Source organism: Papio anubis, chromosome 19 (assembly GCF_008728515.1).
Source record: "Papio anubis isolate 15944 chromosome 19, Panubis1.0, whole genome shotgun sequence".
Classification (NCBI taxonomy): Eukaryota; Metazoa; Chordata; class Mammalia; order Primates; family Cercopithecidae; genus Papio; species Papio anubis.
The window spans coordinates 5,076,157-5,101,121 of NC_044994.1; the positions used below are offsets into that span (position 1 = coordinate 5,076,157).

Sequence of the window (24,965 nt, forward strand, 5' to 3'; positions counted from 1 at the left end):
TAAACCAAATATTCATGTCAAAACCAACTCTCTCTCTTGCATTTTAAAAAAATATGCAGAAACTTTCACCCACTAAGAATGTACCTATACACACATACACCTTACTTCCCAAATAGCTTGAAGCCATCTCAAAATTTCAGAGAGAAGTGTTTATCATTTTCTTACGGACCTGGCTTACCAGCACCATAATAATTAAAGGAAAAAAGAACATCAAAAAATCACTTGGCTGCTTCAGCCATCGGAGACGCAGCTGTGTGATTCTTAATGCATTTACCGTGCCTGCCAGTGCCTCCCCACCCCCAGCTCCCCATCCTTAGTCTTCAATGGTTTTGTTTGGTTTGTTTTGTATCCTGTGGGACAGAAAACAACCTGCACTGATTGTGCCAATTGATTGACTCAGCTGGTCCCTTGGAATACGAAGCAGGAACTGAAAAGCACATCTGAAAAGTGTGTGGGCTGGAGGTGAGGGAAGGGGTGCCTCCCCCTCTGGACTGCACACAGAATCTACGAACCAGCTGTGCACAGGCAATGTTCTGTCAGCTGAGTAACACAAAGTGCCTTTGATTCCACCTGCCCCTGCTTCTTTGTGCAAAAGCCAGCAAAGGGGCTGCTGTGCACCATTCTGAAAAGTCGTCTAGAAGTGTGTGCAATTATCCCTCTGCCGACCAACTCCCAACAAGGGGGAGCCCAGGTGCCCAGGGTGCCCTTCTCTCGCACCCTGCTGCTGGGCTGGTCTCCAACTTCCAGGGCTTGTCCTCCCCAACTCAAGGCCTTTCCCATGGAAGGGCGTCTGAAGGGAGGGAGTCAGAACTGCGATCTCTGCAGACAGCGGTGGCTTTCTGGGAGTGCTTTTTGTAGGATATGCTGGTGCTACAGTTTGAATATGGTTTGCTTGTCCCCAACAAAACTCATGTTGAAATCTGGTCCCTGGTGTGGCAGTGTTGGGAGATGGGGCCCAGTGGGAGGTGTTTGGATCAGGGGAGTAGACCCCTCATAAATGGGTTGGTGCCATCCTCATGCTCACGAGTGAGTCGTGCTCTGGCAAAACTGGCTTAGTTACCACAAGAACAGGTTGTTATAGAGCAATTCTGGGTGAGGTGGTTCATGCCTGTAGCTCCAGTGCTTTGGGGGGCTGAGGTGGGAGGATCACTTGAGTCCAGGAGTTCAAGACCAGCCTCAGCAACATAGTGAGACCCTGTCTCTACAAAAAAATAAAAAAGTTAGCTGGGCTTGGTGGTGCGTGCCTGTAGTCCCAGCTACTCAGGAGGCTGAGTGGGAGGATTTCTTGAGCTGAGGAGGTCAAGGCTGTAGTAGGCTATGATTATACTACTATACTCCAGCCTGGGCAACAGAGTGAGACCCTGTCTCTTAAGAAAAAAAACAAACAAAAAAAGCAATTCTCCTCCTGTTGGGTCCTCTCTCACTGCACGTGTCCACTTCCTCTTTGACTTAGCACATGGCCCTCACCAGGGCAGTGTCATGCTTCTCTCCTTCCCAGCTTGCAGAACCTTTTTTCTTTACAAATGACCCAGCCTCAGGTATTCTGTTGTAGCAACATTAAACAGACAAGAACAGCTGGCTTCACTGAGGTAGGAGGCAAGTAAATAAGAGTGAGATTTTGGGCTAGATATGGTGGCTCATGCCTGTAATCCCAACAGTTTGGGAGGCTGAGATGGGCAGATCACCCAGAGGTCAGAAGTTAGAGACCAGCCTAGCCAACATGGTGAAAAACTACTAAAAATACAACATTAGCCGGGTGTGGTGGCATGTGCCTGTAGCTTCAGTTACTTGGGAAGTTGAGTTGGGAAAATCGCTTGAACCCAGGAGGCGGAGGTTGCAGTGAACTGAGATGGCACCACTGCACTCCAGCCTGGGCCACAGAGCAAGACTCAGTCTCAAAAAAAAAAAAAAAAAAAAAAAAAAAGCAAGATTTTAGAGGGCAGGTGAGACATTTTAATAATAATTTTTTCTTAAGTTGCCACAGCTTTGTCAAATATAGACAAAGCCAGCAAATAAAACACTGAGCTTGCATTTGACAAAGTCAGCTGTTTTACTTAGAAAATGAGGGAAGGATACGAGGTGGGGGGATATACAACTCATGTGTTTAAAAAAGACCTAAAGGGAGCTACAAGGAGACAGACGTGTTTAAAGACAATACAGGTTGCTCAGAAAACTTCACAGGTTGCACCTAATTCTGAAGACTCTGGCATAATGTTTTCAATTCCCCCGTTTAAACTGAGCTAAAAAACAATCTTCACGTTCAACTACAAAATTAATCACCAGTGATTGTGCCCAGGAGAGAGGCATAATATAAGAAAAGTACGTGGGGCCGAGCACAGTGGCTTATGCCTGTAATCCTAGCATTTTGGGAGGCTGAGGCAGGCAGATTACTTGAGGTCAGGAGTTTGAGACCAGCCTGGCTAACATGGCGAAAACCCACCTCTACTAAAAATACAAAAATTAGCCGGGCATGGTCATGCGAGCCTGTAGTCTCAGCTTTCAGGAGGCTGAGGCTTGAGTATCGCTTTAGTCCAGAGGTAGAGGTTGCAGTAAGCTGAGATTGTGCAACTGCACTCCAGTCTGGGTGACAGAGCAAGACACTGTCTCAAAAACAAAACAAAACAAAACAAGCAAACAAAAAAGTAGGTAGCATAAAGATAATGCTTTTCTAAATATATTTAGATACAAACATGCACAAACACACTTTTTTTTTTTTTGAAGAACAGGATGGAAAGAGTTACTTCGGCCTTTGATACGTTTCAGCTCTAGTAATTGGAAACAATTTTTTGCGCCCCAGAGTGACACTATTAGCTAATAAAATAGTACCATCTGCGTTTTTCAGGACATCCTCTCTGGAAGCAGCCTTCAATTGACGTCCTTCCTTTATCTTCATTTTACAGTTATAGCAAAACATATTCTTTCAGAATAACTTGGCTGTTTTCCTACTTAGGGCTGTCTTTCTGCCTGGATCTCCAAAGGGACTTAGAATCAGTTCAAAAATTGAGGCATTAAAAAAAAAATCGAGCCATCAAAGGTCCTTTGGGGACTACAGAGGGGGAGGAACTGACTCCCCACTCGCACAGGATCACAACGTTGGACCTGACGTGGTATCAAGCCACTTACAAGGGGTGCAGCACACCCCTGTCTAGGGCTGGGTGTGAGGTTTCAGGGCAGAGCTGTAGTCATGGCAAACGTCCCTGTTCAACTCCAGCTCAGAAAGGCACAGAAGTCTGCGTGGGGCAGGGTGGCTGAGTCTGACCTGTCTGTCCCCCGTGAGCGAAGCGCTCTCTCTTCTACTTTTCTGGGAAGCCCATAGGTTTCCCCCAGGGGCTTAGCACAGACCGCCCTTTGCTGGTCAGAGGAACCAGGTAGCTATTCTCTCGCAGCAACACAAACAAGCTTGCCCTTTCCGCTCCGCCTTTCTCCGGAGGAGAAGGACCACTCTCTGTTGACAATGTGCCATTTTCTGTTCAATTCATCATGTTTACTTCTTTATTGTGATTCATGTATGAGTTTCTTTTGAATCAAATTATTGCATCTCCCTGGTGAGAGGTGCCATATGACTATCTAGTTAGAACAAAATCAAATAAAAAATCTGCACTGAGCTCTGCTCCATCTCATCCCCACCGCACGGTCTGCTCTTGTTTGGACACACTTCTGTCAGCTGCTTGATCAGTAATGAATCCTTCTGTGTTTAGGCCAATTTTGAGACACCACTGTCTTGAAAACAATAAAGAAGAATTGGTTGAAACCTGTTCAGCAGAGAGAACATCACTACTTCAAAAACATTTTACAACGTAAATGACTGGCATTTCCTGATATACACAGATTGAAGAAGACCAGAAAGGCCGATGTGACGATTACACAGTCACAGCAACTACCAGAGCCATTCTTTAGATTTATCCCCAAAGATGCTTCAGTACTGAAGTAATTCACTGCTTCAACAAGTCTTGAAGCCAAGCATTCCACAGGATTTTTGAATACCAGGAACTTTTAAAGAAAACACACATTGCCTTTCTCCTTCACTTTTTTGGGGTACTACCTTTTAAGCAATTGCCTGTATGCCTCATACAAATAATATTTTAAAACTGAGCTGTTCAGACTAAATGCTCTCCATCCAAGTACACGAATGAGACTCGGGCTATTTGAGTCTTTCTTCTCTTTTACTGCTTCTATAATGACGTCCAAACCTCTCAGTGTGACACAGGAGGTGCTTTTGGTGATGGGAGCCCTGACCACTCTCATCCACAGAGCAGCCCTCCTGGGACTCAGGCATATAGCTCTCCTGCCATTTCCCCAGAGAACCCCATTCTCCTGCTTTTGGGTCTACCTGGACTGCTACCCTCTTTCACCTTCTCCTGGTCAACTCCCACTCATCTTCCAGGAGAGAAGTCATCCTTGCTCTTGGCTGGCTCAGGTGACCCCACTGGCCTTCAGAGTATGCTTGCGCATCTCTCTTAGAGGGTGCAGGGTTTGACTGGACAAACTGCAGTCATTACCCAGCTGCCTTTTCCTGCCCTGTCAGCCTCCCCGTCAGGCACAGGGAGGAGCAGCTCTCCTGTGTATCCCTGGTGCCACGTGCAGCGTATGACTGGTAAAACTGAACTCTTCCCCAAATCCTACCTTGCCGAAGACACCAACGCAGCAACCAATAACTTGTCAGGAGGATTATGCAGTCTAGAGTTATAGTATTCCTCAGGACTCTCCAACTTACATAGGGAAATACTATTACAGCAATGATACATGACAGCATATATTTTTAAAAATTTATTTTCTCAGTTCTTAAACTCTTAATCCATACAGTCTAGTCTATCTGTTTGTAAGTTACTTGTTAACGGGAATTTCTGATGATATATGGTACATGGTAAGAAAATTATCCAGCCCTGGAGATGAAGCAAAAGTCTAACCCCTGTCCTAACATGTGGCTCACTCTGTCCTCAGACTGCTATGCACAAGAGATGAGAGTTTTACTGAAACCTCAGCATAACGAAGTTTCCCTATAAAGAACATGGTGTGAACTTCTGCTCTTGGATCTTATTATACGTTAGTATTTTTTTTCTTCTACTAGCTAACACTTCAAATGAACACTTACTATATGCCAGATATAATTCTAGCACCTACATTAAAATGATTTACTCCTCACAACAACCTTTTGAGATTGATACCATCATTATTTTATTTATAGATTTGGAAACTGAGGCCCAGAGAGGTTAGATGACTTGCCCAAGGTCACACACCTAAGCAGCAGAGCTGGGTTTGAATGCAGGCAGTGTGGTGCCAGAGCCTGTGTTCCAAACCACAGCCTCTCAGTATCTGTTGGGTGGGATGGCCTCTCTGAGTAGCACAGAGACTCCCACTACACCAGTTAGCACTCAACACTCTTGACTCTGGGCATGTGTTAATGAAAAGGATGCAGACTTTACAGCATGACAGAAAGAGGTCTGTTTTGTTAGAGGTCTTAACACTAAATGAATTTCAAAAAAATAACTGTTTAAGGATTTTCCAGATTCTCATGAGAGTAACACCTCCCTGGGGTTAGAGAAAGTGGGACATATGAGGACTTGCAGTCTGGGACCTTCCACTCCACCACCAATTCCCAGAAGCCTGGCGGTGCCTCCATCAAGACCAGAGCATGTCATTCCATGACACACGCTTCTTAGGGGCGTCCCCTTCTCCCTGCAGCCATGGCACAGGCACACCTGCTCACCATCACCACTCCTCACTTCCCTGTCATCTGCCCTACTAGACGACTACATCAGCAACCCTCTAGGAGGGCGGCACGAGGGGCACAGCACTCAGTGACGGGATTACTCCTAACAGAACTGCTCGTTTCATACTCCTCCCAATAGTTCCTTCCCATTTGTTCCTGATTTCATCTCTAGTATATGTGTTTTGTTCATTATTTCCTTTCCTTCTTTTTTCTTAAATTAACAATGGCTTTAGGGTTTAAAAGTATTCACTTTTTAGCAGTCCTCTCTGATCACAGAATAGCTAAAATGAGAAAAGTTCTCTGCAAAGTAGTTAATGAATACAACATTTTATTTTGGCAACTAAATTAGTTGTCAGTCATAATATGGTTAAAATTAGTATGCAATATTTCAGTTTATACTTATAAATCATATCTATTCAGAAGATCTGAATGGGAAACATTTTCTACATCTTTCAAATATGCACTGTCTATAGCATGTTATAGGAAGTAGGTATTTTTAAACAGTTCATGAAAAATTGGGCTCAGGTTATTTCATGAATTGTTATTTGAGCCTAAAACTAATCTCTTTGACATTAACATCTTTAATAAACATTTCAGCAATATCTGCAGCATTCAGAATATGGGATAGAACTTAAACGTCATCCCTATTCATTAGGCTTATATTTTCTCAATAACCTAATTTTGTCTTTCATGCGATATTGAGCTTTTGGAAGTCTTACTCTTAATCCTATTAATTCCTAAGCTAGACTTTAAAAGTGCATGAGGAAATATGCAAAGGCAGTCAATTTCACTGAATTTACACACTGAATTGCTAAAGATGAATCTAGGAATTTCAGGGTTGCTAAAATGCAGAACTGCAACCGAAAATATTTTCTGGACATCAACGAAACTCTGGGGCACGGTCTGGATGGGATTCTTTGGCTTCACAGCCTTCTGAACTGAGGTCATTGGTAATATACCAGGATGCACATGTTAGCAGGGCAAAGTGTGTCTATGTCTGCTTTGGACCAAAGCCTTATTCCTAAAAGAAGTGTAGCACTGGCTCAGCCAACAGTGGTACCATGTGTTGCTTTGACTGCTGTAATGAATCTTTGATGATCAAGCTTGGAAAGAGAGCTAAACTCAAGACAATACAGTAGCTGGGGCATAAAATGAAGTGATGTGAGTGTGCCCACAAGAAGAGAAGAAACAGAGTTTGAAACTCACAGACTATCCAGGTGGTAGAAACAGATTTCAAAAATACTCTCATTCCAGACAAGATGTCTCCCAACTCTGAGCTAGTTAGGTGAATATGAGACCAGAACCACATTCTAAGGTTTACAAAAATCACCTGTCTACATAATCCTATTTTCACTCTGAGTAAGCATGCTACTTTATCTTCATCAATGACTGCGGACTGATTTTAATAACATAAAAAAGCAATCCAACTTTCCTGTCCTGCTTCCTGTGCCCCACACCACCCACTCAAGGGATGGCATGCTTCTTTGAATTAGACTTCTTCGATCAATTAATTCTCTTCAGTTCTTGAATGACCTTCCAACAGAATTAACTAATGGCATAGGGTGTGAAAGGGGTAAGCCCTATATTTTATATATTCGGAGAATATCACTGTTCCCAGAAATGTCCCTGACAGCTGCCCACACAAGAGCCCAAGACAGTGGCATGCTCTCTGGGCTGGCTGGACAGTAATAGCTGTCACTGCCATGACAATAGCCAGTCCCTGTCCTGCTGTCTGATCTCCACCACATGACATTGCTGGTTGGTCTATAATTGCTTTAAGTGGACAGTTTCTTCCTGAGATAATGACTACAAAATCATTAGGATTTAATATCATAATTACAGGAAAAGTCAAGGAAGGTGATCAAGAATGGGGAGGGAGACATGAACTAAAACTTAATTCTGACAGAGGGAAGAAGAAAAAAAGAGAAAAAAACAGGATGGGGAGGGGAAGAGACCTTGGTAAATTTGTTTTCATTGTATATTTGTGCAGAATAAGGTAAAAGGCAAAGCATTCTTCCTTTTTCCATGTAATGCATGTGAACTTGGTAATAAGTTTTACTATCAGATGAAAGTGGATCCATGGATAAAATACAGTCGGCCTCGATATCCTAGGGTTCTGCATCTGCATATTCAATCAAATGCAGATTGAAAAGAATATATATAATATCCTTGGGATGCAAAACCCATGGATCTGGAGGACTGGCTTTTTGGATTCTCAGGTTCCACAGGGCTCACTCCGGGACTTGGACATATGCTGGGGTCCTGGAACCAATCCCCTAGAATACCGAAGGACAACCGTACTTCGTCTCTTTCTGGCATTTCTCAGGGCTGGGGAGTTCCTTTGGCTTTCTGATTGAGTTGGGAGCATAGTATCTGGCATGGAGTCCAAGAAGGAAGGGGAAAGCCCTGGCACAGAGCTGGTGCTCACCTCATATTCCTCCTTGAAGCCGTAGCCCTCGGCACACTTCATCTGTGTGATGTGCTGAAGGAGGTCTGCCACCCGGATGGCGGGGTGGAGCTGCCCGGTCTGATAGGGCACGTCGGCCGGCTCCCGCTTCTTGTAAGTATGGGACTGCACCAAGCTGCTGGTATCGCTGGCCATCGTGTGGGTTTCATCTAGGAAAAGAAGGCCAGGGAGAAAATGAGGGAGAGCCAGGGAGCTATGTCGGCATCACTGAGAATGCTAAGAAGCTGGCTCCTGGCATCCCCTCACCAAGGGCTGTAAAATTCCCTATGATGGCTCAGCAAAAAAGAAAAGTTAAATGTTTAGAAATTTAAATGGGGTTGGCAATACTCATAGGAATGCGCAGAAATCTTTCTTTTACAAAGCAGTCCAAACGATATATTGCTTTCACAAAGCTAATTGAGAAGAGCCCTTTAGCCTTCCAGTGCTAAAGTTTGTTAAAGTTTCAACCTGAAACTTCATCAAGACCTGGTGCAAAACCAGCCTTGTATTCTTTGAAACGTTAGTTCAGTAGTTCGTATGATGACATAAATAAACTCTGCACAAATGTTCTGTGAGCAAAATAAAAGTGCACAAAATGGTGTGGCTTATAAAGCTAGCAATGGAAATGTGGACTTAATACATGAAATCAAAGAAGAGTGGAAAAATAAAAGGGAACCTGGTGGGGATAACGTTTTGATGAATCACTTTGCATGCTCTGGTATCAGAAAGCTTGACAAAATGTTGTGGACCAACACATCACACATGGAATGTTCTACAAAGGCAAACATGCAGGCCAGCACAGAGCAGCACCAGCTGGCTTCGTCAGAATCTACCAGTAAGACACACACTCCCACTCCCTCCACAACTCTTCCATGGGGCGAATCGGGGAACTTACCATTTATTGGCACTTTTAAGAAGATACATATCAGGAGAAAAAAGGAGGAGAAAAAGGAAACAGGGCATAAGCAATAGTACTGCGTGCATAATTACAGGTAGTTTTTATTTTATGCTTTAACTTTCCAGTTAAGTTTTCTATTCAGAGGTGGTCAGAGGGCAAAGCCTCAATTCTTCCATCACGTTAGGATGGAAGCATTGAATTTAAGTACTCAATAACAAAAAGGAGGTTAAAATTAGCATCATAATTGCTTTTCATCCCCCATGAACCAAGTAATGTCTAAATAAGTCTTATTTGTATTCAACACAATTTCTCATTTAAATTTCTTGAACAAGTCAACCAAATTGTACTATAAAATTAATGTCAAAATTTGGTCAAATAAGCCTAAAGAGGCTCTATTTTAATGGATGCCTACTAGAAAATTAGGTTAATGAACTGCAGAAATGGTACCTATTAAAAATGTCTTATGCAGGGAAATGCTATTAGATTAAGAATTCCACATTCTACAGGTTAACTCATTATAATGCTGAATCCCTTTAGCAGTTTTATGATTGAGGATGGGTGTTGTCAAAATATAATGGTAAAGTCACTTAAAATGAGAATGTTATATAAAACATATAAAAGATATATTCAAGTTTTAAAAGTTACCAGATTGTATATCAATAGGGAATTCAGCTATAGTTATTCATATGTTATTTATTTTTTACTGAGAAGTTCAGCTCTGAAGAAAATTTAGTCCAAGGGTGCTTGATTAGCAGGGCCTGGTTTTGAAACCTCACTTCTATCTGCATCGCAAAGCACCTGGGGATGCATGGTATGAAAGGTGGTACACAAGTGTGTAGCTATGTTGCTGTTGCTGAAATGGCACCTGGATCACTACAACGTGGCTAAAGACACAAAGACAAAATAAAAAAGGGTGGTAAGTTGATTTTATGATTTTTGTTTCATTTGGATTTGCTTTGAAATTTAGCAATTCATATGTTCCCATTTTAATAGTTACAGATAAACCTGGAAATTTTCACATCAGATTTGCTTGCTGGCAACTGCCAAGCTTTATAAACTGGGATACAGGAACCCTGCTGAAGTACTGAATCTCTTGAGCTTTGAGCTACTCCAGCAGCAAGTTCTGTTCTTTATACTAAAATAAATGGAACATTAATTAGTTTCCCCTCTGTGCCTCTCTCGTTCTCTCAGTTTTGTATCTTATGGGATGAACATAATTAACACGCCCTCCATGGTGGGTTGACCTTCTAAACTTCCCATAAATGATTTGGGTCCTTCACGTGGACACGCCAGCATCCTAGCAATGCTCTGATCCCAGGGCTACGTATTCTTGGAAGTTTTAGATCCACAGAGCTACAACCACTCTCACTGTTGTATGTAATGATCCTGTGCTGCGTTATGCCATCTTGGCCTCATTACTAGCGTTAAACACATTTTCAAGCATTTAAACACTACCAAGTCCCTGAAAGAAGAGCCCTATTATCTAGTACATGCATATGGAAGAGAGAATAGAAGGCTTCTTGTGTGCTGCTATGAAATTGGGTCACTTATACTACTAGACATTCTTGATTCCACTAAAATTAGTAATTAGTTTTCTCTAACTTAAAAAAGAATTATTATTGATAAAATATATTATTGGTCATTAAATTCCTTTATGTGTTTAAAAATTACCCATCAACAATTTTTTTTTCTATTTTTTTTTTTAGAGATAGGGTCTTTCTCCATCCTCCAGGTTGGAGGGCAGTGGCTCTGTCATAGCTTACTGCAGCCCCAAACTCCTGGGCTCCAGCAATCCTCCTGCCTCAGCCTCTTGAGTAGCTGGGAATACAGATGCATTCCACCATGCTGGCTAATTTTTTATGATTATTATTTTTTTGAAGAGATGGGGGTCTCCCTATGTTGTCGAGGCTGGCCTTGAACTCCTGGCATCAAGCGACCTTCCCGCGTTGGCCTCCCAAAGTGCTGGGATTACATGCTTGCACCATAGTGTCCAGCCTCAACATTTTTTTAAAATTAAAAATAATGCAGAAGAGCACGTTAGAAATAAAGCTTCTCACTAATAGTTCTGATGGTTTTCTAAGAACTGAAAATTAATTCTACCTATATTCTTTATGAATTATCTTGGATTTTTAACAAACTAGCTGGAAAACCTTATGTTGAAACGGATGCAATATTTTTGAGGTAGGGTAGGTTGTATCTGTCTGTCTATCCATCCATCCATCCATCCAGTCAGCCAGCCAGCTATCCATCCATCCATTTAATCATCTATATTTTTACAAGCAAATGAAATAAAGATATACTCCAGCTCTATACATTATGGCTGGGCACCTTAGCATGAGAAAGGTAAAGCTGAAGGTGCTAGAGAATTTAACTGTGCTAAGCTCTGACTCACAGCAAAACATTTCTTCTTGTCTTTGCGTAAATTATAACTGCTACTATCCCCCAAAGCTGCCAGAGTAGATATGTATCTTATATTCTTCCCTGGTTTCAAGTGCTAACCTCACCAATCCTTATTACTCAATATGTAGATTCACATTTGCACCAAGTAACATGTAAGGAATGCAGTTCCCAAGTACCGCCATTTGGTATCTATATAAGCTATACATGATAACAGTTATTGGTCTATCTGGGTGACTTATTTTTTACAATGCGCATCATTTTTGCTACTTGAATTGTCGTCCAAGTGATTCCCTTTCAGTAAAGAAACCTAATCAACTTTAAAAGATGTAATTAATGTTCATAATAACAAAGCAGCGACTTTAAAGAGTATTTGTTTAATAAGCTTATCTTAATCCTGCTGTGAAATCTGAACATTTTCTTCCTTCTGACAATGCACATCTTAGTCCTCCCCACTCACAGCTCCCCCAAGGTCAGAAAATCCACTAGAGGAGCCTCAGAATGAATGCCACAGCACATAACGAAATCGCAAATCTTCGCCTATCAAAAGATTCTGCAAATGTCATTTGCATGTAGATTACATTGTTCTGGTGCCTAAGATTAGCCTGTGCCCCTCACTTATGAAAGGAATAAAATGCAGTTTTCTTTCCCTTTTAATTGATATTAAAAGTGTGTGTGTGGGGAGGGTTTAGTGGGCTTTGTTAGCCCTCAGAATGATGCCAAATTTAAAAACTCTGTTTTATATCCATTCTTAAACTTCTTAATTCATTTTTTCCATAGGCAACAAACTTACTTAAGCCCACAGAACACCATTAGGAAAATAAAAATTACCTTCTATACAAAAATCGTAACAACTTAGAGAAAAGAGAAGCAGAGGGGGAAAAAATTATGTTGCAAAGATATAAACCCTTGTCAAGTGAATTAGGAAGGAGAAGTCGAACAATTGAGGATGGAACTCTCGCTACAATGAATTGTTATATACCTTGAAGTCGTTTTTGTTGTGCTCCTTTTCGGAAAGGTTAGTAGTAAAAAGAGAACACAGCCGTGATACACTCGGGTTATTTATGCGTCTCAAATGCAACAGCAGCTCATGCTTGTTTGGTTATCACAGCCAGGCAATGCCATTTTTCTCCTCGCCCTTCTTATATTGGACAAACGGGATTTTTTTCTGTAACCCCCTGCTGGGAATATTTCATACTTTAAATGCATTCTGCCCCACCGGGTTAACATCTTAGTTCACTCCTAGTGGCATCTGACACATAATAAACCGTATGATTATAAGTGCCATCTTGTCATTTTGCTGTTCAGATCATCAGCTCCTTTGAAATTCTGCTGTGTGACAGACACTTTGGAAGCTGGGGGGGTGGGGGGCGGGTACCCTGAGTGGCACTGAGGATGAGTAGGGGGCCAAAATTCCATTGTGATCATCTTTCTGCATAACATTTGGCATAATTAGAAAAATGCTATTTTTAAAATTGAAGTTTTTAGTGCTTAGCAATAAGTGAAAATAATGAGAAGCTATTTTCACTTTTATGACTATCACACTAGACAGAATTCAGCTCTTGGAAAGTACACAGCTGAGTGGTGACACCTTGTTTTTTTCCCCTGGGATCAGACCTAACTTTAAGTTCTGAACACAGAAAGGGAGAATACTGGAGCTGAGAGTGTTCATTTGAAGCTGTTGGTATCATCCCCAAAACACATGCAGCAAACCCCTCATTAATGGTGACTGTTGAGAGAAGTCTTTTCTTCCTTTAACTCCATGACCCAGGCCACCCACCTCCCCCGTGTAGTGCTTATAATCACTGCATTATACAGAATTAAAACTCCAATCTCCTACAGAGTGGTCACTGACTTTCTAAATTACTCCTGCAATAAACTGTGGTAAAGGGAAATGTTCTCACCTAAAATTGCAGTTGGCACAAATGGGTCTGTCATACACCGTAAGCAGGTCAATGCAGAGAAAGTAAAAAGAGAAAGAACAGTAAATGATTGATGAATGCCCACCCCTGTTTTCCGCATAGAAAGCTGTAGAAAAGCATTGGGTTACAACATCTCAAACACAGTAAGCCCCTCAAGCACCAGGGATAGCAGAGAGAGGGCGGAGTGAATCTGACTGCTGAGGAGAGAGCAGAGAGGAGACAATGGAAAAATCTGTTACCTGGGTAATAGGAATTAGGCACCGACGTGCTCAGTGTATTTGTTTTCATTGTGAAGGATGATGGTGAAGACACAGCTGTAAAAAAAAGAGAGGCTGGTCAGGGGCAGCAGACAGGTAACACACTCTGAACACACAATGCTCTGAGACCACCCGTGGTGACTCCATGCTAGCTAGGGTGACTCTGGGACTCACTGATGTCTATGTGGGAAATATCATCATTCCCAGATGTTTCTCAGTACTTACTTGTCCTTTAGAAGACAAGCAACCTTTTGCAACTTAAAGACTTTTCTTACCCCACAAATAAAAAGAAAGCCCACAACCACAGCCACCATTTTGGATAGAGAAATTCATCAGACTTCTGTTTTGACTTCTGCGCTTCGCTTATAGAAATCTGCTCTCAGGCCAAGCTGAATTTTACAAGTAAAAGTAGAAGAATGTGTCTACACATGGCTTTTGGAGACTATTCCCAATGTTAATGTTCCCGTAGTTTGCTAAATCCTCTCCTTGCTCATATTTGGATATGCAGAGAACACTCCGCAATGCTTTATGAAAAATAAAGGTGGTGCTCCATGCGTGTTCCTTAGTCTTTTTAATCCTTACAAAAATGCTTTTCTTTAAAATATTCCTCTGAAACATTCAAGACTGAATTATTGCACCTCCTCTTCCTCCCTTTTATCAAGCAGGTCAATCCCATCCAATTTATCTGATTTCATTAAAAATGGATATTTCCTATTTTTAAGAGACATTTTAAAACTCTCTTCATGGCTGACAGAGCCTTGGTAGAATAAATGCTTTTTTAAGTTAAAAAAAATCCTCTTCAAATGTATTAACTGATTAGTGTTTTTAAAACAGTTTAATTTCATTAAAGTATAAAGACTTGAAAGTTGCTCAAGGTGGTTAAACTTAAGTCTAAATCGTAACTCCTCTGATGTAGTTACATGATCTATTTGATGCTGAGTTCCTGATCAGGACACTCAAACACAATTATACCATTATATTTATGGGAAGCATGACCAAATCCCTGTGCATACTGGGTAATTATTCCGATGACATATTAATATATTTTAACTCTCCAGGAGCAGTCCATTTAGGACAGTGCATTTACCTGTGTTTATATTTTTAAAGTGTGGAATCAGTACATGACAGAACAAGGACCAGAACTCAGGCTGCCTGCCATTTTACAGGTATTTTTATAAAATAGAAATGTATCATACTTATGATGCATGTTCATGGTAAGAAGTCTGGAAAAAGAGCACAATGGATGAAAGTAAGAATGAAAAAAATGAGTATCAATAAAATATGCCAGGGTCAGTGAGAATAAAGCCTTTTTATTACCTGCAGACATTTTTATGTGGTTGGTAAAGATGTGCACAGCAGATATAAAATAACTGTGTTTATTTTCACCTTCCAGTTAAAATATTTTAAAAATACTTTCATCTTCTAGCATAAAAATTAAACCCATTCCCACTGTCTGTATCTATTCTCCCCTTTTTACAGCATATTAAAGCAGATAGTGCAACTCATACTTGCTTTGCTGGAAAGATTAATCCCCACTCTCAAAACTGTGGTCATGCTTATTTTTAAATTCTCCTATTTCATTTTTCCCCTTGTCTCATTTCTAAAAACTGCTCACTTCACAACTTCCAGCACTTTCTCCCAACCCCGAAAGATCTCATGCATACCCATACTTGTCATAGGTGTGGTGCTGGCAGCCTGGTGGTCTAAGGAACATCTTTCCTGAAGTTTTCCTCCCCAGAAACTGCTGTCTTATTTCAAAGACATTAAGAGAGTATTACGATATCTACCTCTAGGGTTGCTCCCAACAGATGAGAACTGATGAGATCTTATTGCTTAGAGTGGGAGGAAAATGGAAAGTCTACTGCTGTGTTCCTTCTGTTGGCTTTACTGAAGGGAGGCAAAAAATAACATCTAATAGCCAATCAGCTGTGGAAGCTCCATTGGCCTCTGTAGCAGTCCTCTGTACATGAACATTTTTGGATTTCCACACATACATTCACTTTCAAAAACATAACTGCCAAATTAAACTTCCTGTCCAGAAGTGAATATTCTCTGCTGTTCAAACTTCAAACACCTAGAACAACTAAAGAAGATTCTTGCTTTTGGGGTGAGTGATTCCAAGTAAATTGATTCTTGAGGAATTTTACCATGAAATAGAAGATTTGGAACATTAATGGGTTATACTGGAAAATGAGAACGTATCTGTGTGGTCCCTTTCTAGGAACACCTGCTACTACAAACATTCTAATCCTGCGTGTGGTCAAAAGGGCTTCTCCAGTTCCAGCCCACAACAAATACATTATAGGTGGCTTTCTTATGGCAGTTGAATAAATTATACATATGTATTTTTAAATGAAAAACATAATATCTGCTACAAAAAAGCAGAGAGAATTCTATGAAAAAATGGGAAGGAGCTTGGGTACACTGAGACTCCACAGCTTCTACTGCCTGCACTGAAAATGACAAGAAACAGTAAAGAAAGAAGGCCAAGGATGAAAGCAACACTGCTTCCCTGCCCATTGGTGCCAAAGCAGCACCTGTGCGTGCTCCACTGGGCCATGTGTGCGTGTAGTACAAACTGATGTAGGAGGATAACGTGGGACAACTGCAGCCACTACAAGCAGAAAAATATGAGACTGAATTCGGAGACCGAATTAGCAGTGTGTAGGAGAAACACAAAGCTCAGGGACAGGCACGTGCGTTGACCACACTGTGATCTGGAAGAGGAGTGGAAGGGAGCTGCAGTACCACACTGACCACAGTGGGTATCAGGACACGAGCCCACACTGTCCAAACTGCTCCCAGTCGCCCCACCCCAGATGCCACTTCTGTGCTCCTCACAGCCACAAGGCCCACCAGCCTTTATAAATATTATGACCATTTTTTGGTAACAGGAATAGCTACACTTTAATTCCATCCCCATGCTGACCAGAATCCTGGTTATGCAGCTCAGGCCTGAGGCACAGATTTCACAGAGTAAAGAAACCCCTGACCTTGAGCTCGCCAAAGTGTCCCCTAAACCACAGAGTGAGGAGCCTCCCTCTGGTCTCCAAGAAGATTACCAGGGACAAAGCAACTACTCCTTTTGTGCTTGATATAATCAATCTAATTGCTACTTTCCTAAAATAATGCCTTCTACCTGGATCACAGGTACGGGAAGGCAGTAGCTGAGGTTGGTTTACACACCTGGTGTGAAGTATAAGGCTTGTGAAGCTGAAATACAGTTTAATTAATTAATTGCCACTAACAGCCCTATAATAAAGGCAGAACCTGTCAGCTAAACAAATAAACAATCAACTTGCTACTGCCATTTGATGAACTGTTTTTATAACAGGCTTCCCGTGTGTAATTCCACAGCTGGAGAGTTTACAAATGGGATCTAAACAACAAGAAGGATGATGAGAAGCAGGTGCCTTCTTCCTCAAAAGAAGGAAATCTTGCAAAACCAAGGAGATGTATTAAAAGCCAGGAAGCATATACACTTACATCTCCCATTCAGATTGTGCGTGTCCATGAATGAGAAAGCCTCGTCGCAGTTTGTGCCCTGCTCGGCATAGCTCTTGTCCATTGAGTTCACCATCACGGTCATCTCCTGTCGGGTGCTGCTCATGGTCTCTTTCCGCTTCTTGGCCAGTTTCCTTAGGATAAAGAATTCAATTATGTAGGCATGCATTTGAATGGGATACGGAGCTTTGGCATGTATACGGACAGATGTTCAGGAATAACATCTACTGAATTAATCCTATTCATTCAGAGATGAATGTATGGTGCCTTATTTGTAGCAAGCGTTCTGCCACGCTGCAGACAGAGACGAAAGATAGGTACTGTCTATCCTCAAAAAACAAAACAAAACAAAAAACCCCAAACAACCAGAAAGATAAAACGCCACAGCCTAAAACATTGTGTCTCCTATTATAAGCTAGATTAAAATGACCCATGATTGTAGTACAACACAATCATAATCTGCTAATTGTTACACTCCTAGAGTTATTAAGTTTTTATGAAATCATTGTCAACATCATCATATACAGTGTCAAAGACAAGACTCCCCTGAGTAAATATTTTCCAAGCAAACATGAAATAACAGATGAATCTCAAAGGCACATTGTTAAGACTAAAGAACAGAACTAGGGTGAGGAGTCAAGAATGTAGAATTGGAGTATGTGCATACAGGGAGCAGAACCTTACACAGAGCCTACAAAGCTCAGAGAGCTCAGGCCACAGGAGGATTGAAGGGAAGGTACTGAATTCTCAAAAGGCTGTTACCCTGTCCCAAATCCCAAATGAACCCAGATTAGTTCCCATCAAGCTTTGTCAACCCCCACAGAGCAGAAGGTTAAAAAACGTCGTGTTGCTGGGTTCCCTGGAAAGTTCAGCAGGAATGAGACTTCATTGCTCCCTCTTTCAGTGGAAGAGAATGAAAAAAAAAGGCAGAGAGATTTCCAATTCTTTTGGAGACATAGGTTAATCCTGGCCTCTGCATCCTGCTCACTGATCACCAAAAACTCAACATCTAAAATTACTGACACCTGTACAAAAGCCGGAAGACCTTAAGGGAAACTAACATAAATAAACAGATAACACGAATTTTTATAGATCTTGCTACCAGACATTGTTTTATGTACGCAAGACAGAGAAGATTAGAATTAGAGACGCTTAAGGAGAAGGTATATAGTGAGAATGTTTAAGAACACCCACAGCACCATAATACCAAAAATACTATGCTCTAAAATATTCTAATTGTGCCCAAGCACCTAACAGCATCTACGAAAGAAAACCGCACCTCCTTCTAGTAAATCATCTTGACACTGATTGACCTAGGATACAGAATTTAAAATGAGCCACATAATCAAAATCACACCCATATTAGGTGATTGCTAATGCAATGTAAGGCAGTGACAACATAAGACCATATAGACAATCTTTATTATCATTTCTAAATGACACATAATCCAAATGCTTTCTTGCCTGTAGTTACAATAATATTTTAATTTCATACTTTGAAGGCAGAAGGGTTTCATTAATAAGTTGCCTTTTTATTGCTAAAAGTTGTTGGAAAAAAGACACATTTTTAAACAGAAAAAAATGAAAATCACTTATAACATCTCTGACAGTGTTAAAGTTACAAAGATTTTGAAGGGTGAGCCAGCGTGACTCCTCTGGGCACTGACACCCTCCTCTCTTGCCTCGTGGGGATCATGATCATCCCTTCTAGAGCCTCTCTCCTCCAAGCTAGCCATGCTAGTTGAGCCTGGATGTTCTCAACACATGTTCTGGACAGCGGCAGCACCGGACTCCGACTCCATAGCCGCACTTACAATAATACATTTTCTCTTCACTTCTGAATCTGCCAGATCACTGGAAAAACATTCTCAGGCCAGGTCTCCTCAGGAACACTCAAGTGGAGGACTGAGAGAATTAGCTCCATAATTCAGGCAAAATGCCTTCTTTTTGCTTGAATTTCTTTGAATTGCTTTGGATTGATTTATGCCAGTAATTGCCTCAATATTCTTTTTTGTTCTGCCTATAAAAAGAAGCATTGTGAACTTTACTAGGTTTTCCTCTTTGCCTTTTCTTGCTTGAATTCCTCTAATCCTAAAGGTTAGGAAATGACAGGTACTGTGCTTCTTGTGTGGGTGGCTGGGAGGGATACATGTGCCAATAAAAGCTATGCTTGTACTGGGAAAAATCTTTCTCCTTTCTAATCCTCCACATGCATGAACTAATTTCAGTGATGTCACACTAATCACTTCATTGCTGATCTTTAAGTACAAAAGAAGCCCGTAAAGACTGTGAGAGAATGCTCAAATCAAACAAAGGTCCAGGCAGACACAGCAGCTTTAAGCTCATATCCACAGGACATACTGTACGTCTGTGAACCACCTTCTAAACCCAGTTCTCAATGTCTTCTGCAAGCCTTCATGCATTAACCCTACACATTAGACACCTTTTTACTTTCAGCAGATGTCACAAACACGAATGTCTCCCTGGGACCAGGCAAGCAATGTAAGTGGAGGAAGCCCATGTAAGACAGTAAGGCGTTGTGGAGAGCTGGAGGGGAACAGTAACTCAGCTCCTGCACACTGATGCCCCAAGGAAGTCCAAGTCGTTTCAAGTTTCAGGAGAAACTAGACCAGACTTTATATCAACTCTTAATTTTCACGTGTTGTCAAATAATTCAAATTTAAAAATAAATCACTACATAGCCCAAATAAAACACGTTTGTGGGCAGTTTTGTTTTCCACCAATAACAGCACTTTGGAAATGCCATTGTATTGGAATTGAAGGAAGTTACAACTTACAATATAATTATCACCAAATTGCTTAATTTTTAATTTACATTTTTAAATTTTTGTTGAGACAGTCTCATTTTGTCATCCCAGGCTGGAATGCAGTGGCACCATCTTGACTGACTGTAGTCTCCGCCTCCCAAGTTCAAGTGATTCTCATGCCTCAGCCTAACAAGTAGTTGGGACTACAGGTGTGAGCCACCACACTCAGCTAATTTTTTTTTTTTTTTTTTTTTTGTATTTTTAGTAGAGGCGGGGTTTCGTCATGTTGGCCAGGCTGGTCTCAAACTCCCGACCTCAGGTGGATCCACTTGCCTCAGCCTCCCAAAGTGCTGGGATTATAGGCGTGAGCCACCATGCCTGGCCACCAAATTGTTTTCAAACATGCATCATCTGCCACCCCCAAATTCAATATGCTTTGAAAAACTTTACTAGTGCCTAGTCAATGCTTTACACAAAGCTGTTGACACAGGGACAGAAAGTGAGCACGTGCTGTAGGAAAAATGATGCTGACAGACCTGCTCCATGCGGGCTGCCACAAACTTTCAATTTATAAAAAATACAATATACGCAAAAGAGCCATAAAGTGAAGCACAATAAATCAATGTATGCCTGTACAGGTCAAATGCCCTTGTCCATAACTACAGATGGCTGAAAAGGGTTATATCAAGAAAGAGACTCAGTTAGGACTGTGGATAATAACAGTTTGTTTCTCTCTTTTTCTTTCTCCTTGTTTTGAGCCTCATGTTTCAGATGCCACTTTTTTCAAGTGAAAACCTGGAACACTATCAGCTTTGTGAACTTAATGAAATAAAGTCTTTTGCGTAGGAAAACTACAGTTGAAACAATTTTCTTTGCAATCTTATGTAAGGACACAAGTAAATTTACTTTCCATTTTGATTTACAACAAATGGTTTGCCTAAAATATTTTAATTTCCAATATCCAAACCTGCACTGCATGAATCTCAAAGGCCCTTAGTAATTTAAATAAATTAAAGGTTGTTACCAATGTCTATAAACAGACCACAAAAAAATTACAGAAAGGACTTGGTGGTTTCTAGTCTGGCCTGAAAGGAGCTTAGAAGTCATAACTTTTTCCTAACAGTAAGTCAAAGCTGAAAAAACTGAAAATTAACAAATTTTGTTAGATGTGTTGGAGAACTGAGGTCACAGGACAAACTACTGCCCCTCAGATTGGAGAGACCAAAAGGTAAATACAGAGAATCACAACTTACTGGAGCTGAACTTCACGAGCAGAAACCTCTGTGAGAGCCAGAACCTGGCCAGGAAAACCTAAACTGTAGCTGACAAACTGCTGGAGCTCAGTGTGGACATGTCTCAGAGGTAAAAACTCCGGGGGAATAAGTTTCGAGGGGGCCCACACATTTTTTGTGAGTTTTACCTCCAGGAACCCTACCAGGTTTTCACAGAGATTTGAGACAAATCCCCTCAGGCCGCCAGCAAGAAGCAGTGGAAAGCACTTTGAAATATGTCAGCACATTTATTCTGTTCTTAACAAAGCCTGCTCTTAAGAGAAGCTATGTTTACCAGCACCTAACCTGCCAGAGTTTTGTCAGAGCCTAACTGACCTGGGGGAAGAAATACAACTCCAACCCACGTTAGCCATCCTATTCCAACTAACGGTGGGGGAGAGGGATACTGAGAAGTATTTGTGAAGTCCACAGTCCAGAGGCACAGGTTCACTATAGACTAAGACCTAATCATATGACTGTAGAGCGCCTCCACCACCCCCACACCTTACACCATTTTACTAAAGGCCTATTTACCACAGTTCCTGTTACTCAGTACATCATGTGTAGCTTCACGAAGAAAAACACAAAACAGTGCGAAGAGACACAGCAAACAACAGAACCAGACTCTTGATATGGCAGAGGGGTTGGAATTAACAGAGTGGGAATTTAAAACAACCACGATTAGTACGCTAAGAGCGCTAATGTCTACCGAATAAAGTAGACAGCATGCAAGAACAGATAGGTAACATAAGCAGAGAGATGGAAATTCTAAGAAAACCAAAAAAGAAATGCTACAGACAAAAAACGCAGTAATAGAAATGAAAATGCCTGTGACAGTTCATTAGCAGACTGGAAATGGTGGAGAAAAGAATCTCTGTGCTTGCAGATGATCTCAGTAAAAACCTCCAAAACTGAAAAGCAAGAGAAAAAAGACAAACAAACAAAAAGCAGAACAAAAGCACACACAACATCAGAATATCCCCAAACCATGAGACAACTACAAAAGGTGCAACTTACACGTAATGGGAATACAAGAAGGAGAAGAGAGAAAGGAACAGAAGAAATATTTGAAGCAATAATAACTATTTCCTCAAACTCTTGTTTAAAGCATGTCATTTATCTTCCAAACATTTTGGAGTTTTCCAGCTATTTGTCTATTACTGATTTCTAATTTTACCAAACCACAGATCCAGGAAGCTCAGAAAACACCAAACAGGATAAATGCCAAAAAATCTACACCTAGTAATATCATATTCAAATTGCAGACAATCAAAAATAAAGTCTTAAAAAAATCCAAGGGGGGAAAAGCATTTGACTTCTAGAGGAGGAAGGATAAGAATTACATTGGACTTCTCCTCAGAAAGCATTCAAACAAGAACAAAGTGAAGTGAAATATTCAATATGTTGAAGGAAAAAGCCACCAACCTAGAATTCCGTATCCTGTGAATTTATCCCTCAACAGTGAAGGAAAAATAAAGACTTTCTCAGATAAAAATTGAGGGAATCTGGGCCGGGCACGGTGGCTCACGCCTGTAATCTAGCACTTTGGGAGGCCGAGGTGGGCAGATAACTTGAAGTCAGGAGTGCGAGACCAGCCTGGCCAACTTTCTTTAGTAGAGAAACCCCATCTCTACTAAAAATACAATTAGCCAGACATGGTGGTGCATGCTTGTAATCTCAGCTACTCAGGAGGCTGAGGCAGGAGAATCACTTGAACCTGGAAGGCGGAGGTTGCGGTGAACTGAGATCATGCCATTGCACTGCAGCCTGGGCAACAAAAGCAAAACTCTATCTCAAAAAAAAAAAATATTGAGGGAATCTGTTGCCAGTAGACCTGCTGCCTTGTACAAAATATTAAAAAGTTCTTCAGAGAGAAGAAAAATAATAGATCAGAAACTTGGATCTACAAAGAAAAAGGAAGAACATGAGAGAAGGAATTAGTAAAAGTAAAAGAAAAGATTTTTTAAAATTCTTAACTGATATAGCAGAAAGAAGTTTGTTCAAAATAATAATTGCAACAAAGTATCTGATGATTAACAAAGTATCTATAATCTGATGATTATAGGTAAGTGAAATGGGTAACAGTGATAAGGAACAGGAGAGGAAAATGGAATACTTTGCTATTATAAGAATTTTCACTACCTGTGAAGTGGTACAGTTTTATTTGAAAGTAGACTTGGACTAGCTATAAACAGATGTGAACCCCAGGGCAACCACTGAAAAAAGTAACAAAACATTAAACTAATAAAGAAGACAAAATGGGATAATATAAAATGCTCCACTAAAACCAAAAAAGGCAGTAAGAGAGTGGGAGACAGAGGAACAAAGAAAGAATAAGAGCAACAAATAGAAAACAGTAATAAAAAAAAAAGATATCCAATGTTATCAATGATCATTTAAATGTCAGATTATACGTGGCTCATGCCTATAATCCCAGCACTTTGGGAAGCAGAGGCAGGTGGATTGCTTGAGCTCAGGGGTTCCAGACCACCCTGGGCAACATGGTGAAACCCTGTCTCTACCAAAAATACAAAAATTAAACAGACATGGTGGTGCATGCCTATAGTCCCAAGGACTCGGGAGGCTGAGCTGGGAGGATTGCTTGAGCTCAGGAGGCAGAGGTTGCAGTGATCCAAGATTGCACCAATTCACTCTAGCTCGGGCAACATAGTGAGAACCCATCTAAAAAAAAAAAATAAACCAATGAAAAGGTAGATTATCAGATTAAAACACACAACTCAACTACATATGATCTACAATAAATGTATTTAAATATAAAGACACATAGATGGAGAAAAATGTACCATGCTAACACTAATCAAATGAAAGCTGGAATAAGCTAAATTAAATTCAGACAGAGCAGACTTTAGAGCAAAAACAATTACCAGGGATAAAGAAAAGCATTACATAAGGATAAAAGGGTCAATTCTTCAAGAAGACATAAAATTTTTTAACGTGTATGCACCTATAACATAGTGTCAAAATATGTGAGGCAAAAGGTGATAGAACTGCAACGAGAAATAGATGAATCCACATCTATAGTTGGAGACTTCAGCCCTTCTGTCAGTAATGGACAGCTCAGCAGGCAGAAAATCAGTAAGGACATGGTTGAATTCAAGAGCACCCATCAATCAACTGGATATTACTGACATCTTAAGAATCCTTTATCTGCCAGCAGCAGAATACACATTACATTCAAGCTTGCAGGGTACATTCACCAGATAGACCGCATCATGAGCCATTAAAAGAACAGAAATCATACAACGTCTGCTGTTAGACCACAATGGAATTAAATTAGAAATCAGTAACATGAAAATGGCCGGAAAAATCCCTAATACTTGGAAGATAAAAGGTGCATTTTAAATAACACATAGGTCAAAAAAGAAATCTGAAGAGAAATTTTAAAAATATTTTGAACTAAATTAAAATTAAAATACAACTTATCAAAATTTGTGGTATGTAGCAAAAGAGGTGCTTAGAGTGAAATTTGTAGCACTGAATGCATATACTAGACAAAAAGAAACATCTAAAACCAATAATCTAAGCTCTCACCTAAGGAATCTAAAATAAAAGATAAAATTAAATCTAAAGAAGGCAGAAGAAAACAAAAAAAAAATTAGTGCAGAAATCAATGAAACAGAAACAGGAAATCAATAGAAAAAATAATTAACAAAACCAAAAACTTGTGGAAAGACTAGTAAAATTGATGCACCTCTAGCCAGGCTAAAAAAAAAAAAAAAAAAAAGAAGATACAGATTACTCATATTAGAAATGAAAGAGGGGACATTATTA

The 24,965-nt window shown here is 40.6% G+C and overlaps 1 protein-coding gene across 10 annotated transcripts in view; it reads right to left on the reverse strand.

The window, feature by feature from the left end:
- The window catches only part of PTPRM (protein tyrosine phosphatase receptor type M), an 837,547-nt gene that overhangs the window by 146,528 nt on the left and 666,054 nt on the right, over nt 1–24,965 (reverse strand). For 6 of the 10 annotated variants that reach the window (XM_017951542.3, XM_017951539.3, XM_017951544.3 and 3 more), the window contains 5 exons: nt 17,117–17,268; nt 13,613–13,687; nt 13,356–13,382; nt 9,052–9,063; nt 8,139–8,326 (listed from right to left, as the gene is read on the reverse strand). In XM_017951542.3, the coding sequence (XP_017807031.1) occupies nt 8,139–8,326; nt 9,052–9,063; nt 13,356–13,382; nt 13,613–13,687; nt 17,117–17,268 (454 nt within the window). The remainder of the gene's footprint in view (nt 1–8,138; nt 8,327–9,051; nt 9,064–13,355; nt 13,383–13,612; nt 13,688–17,116; nt 17,269–24,965) is intronic. The other 4 variants (XM_017951543.3, XM_021929846.2, XM_009192401.4 and 1 more) reach the window with 2 other exon arrangements.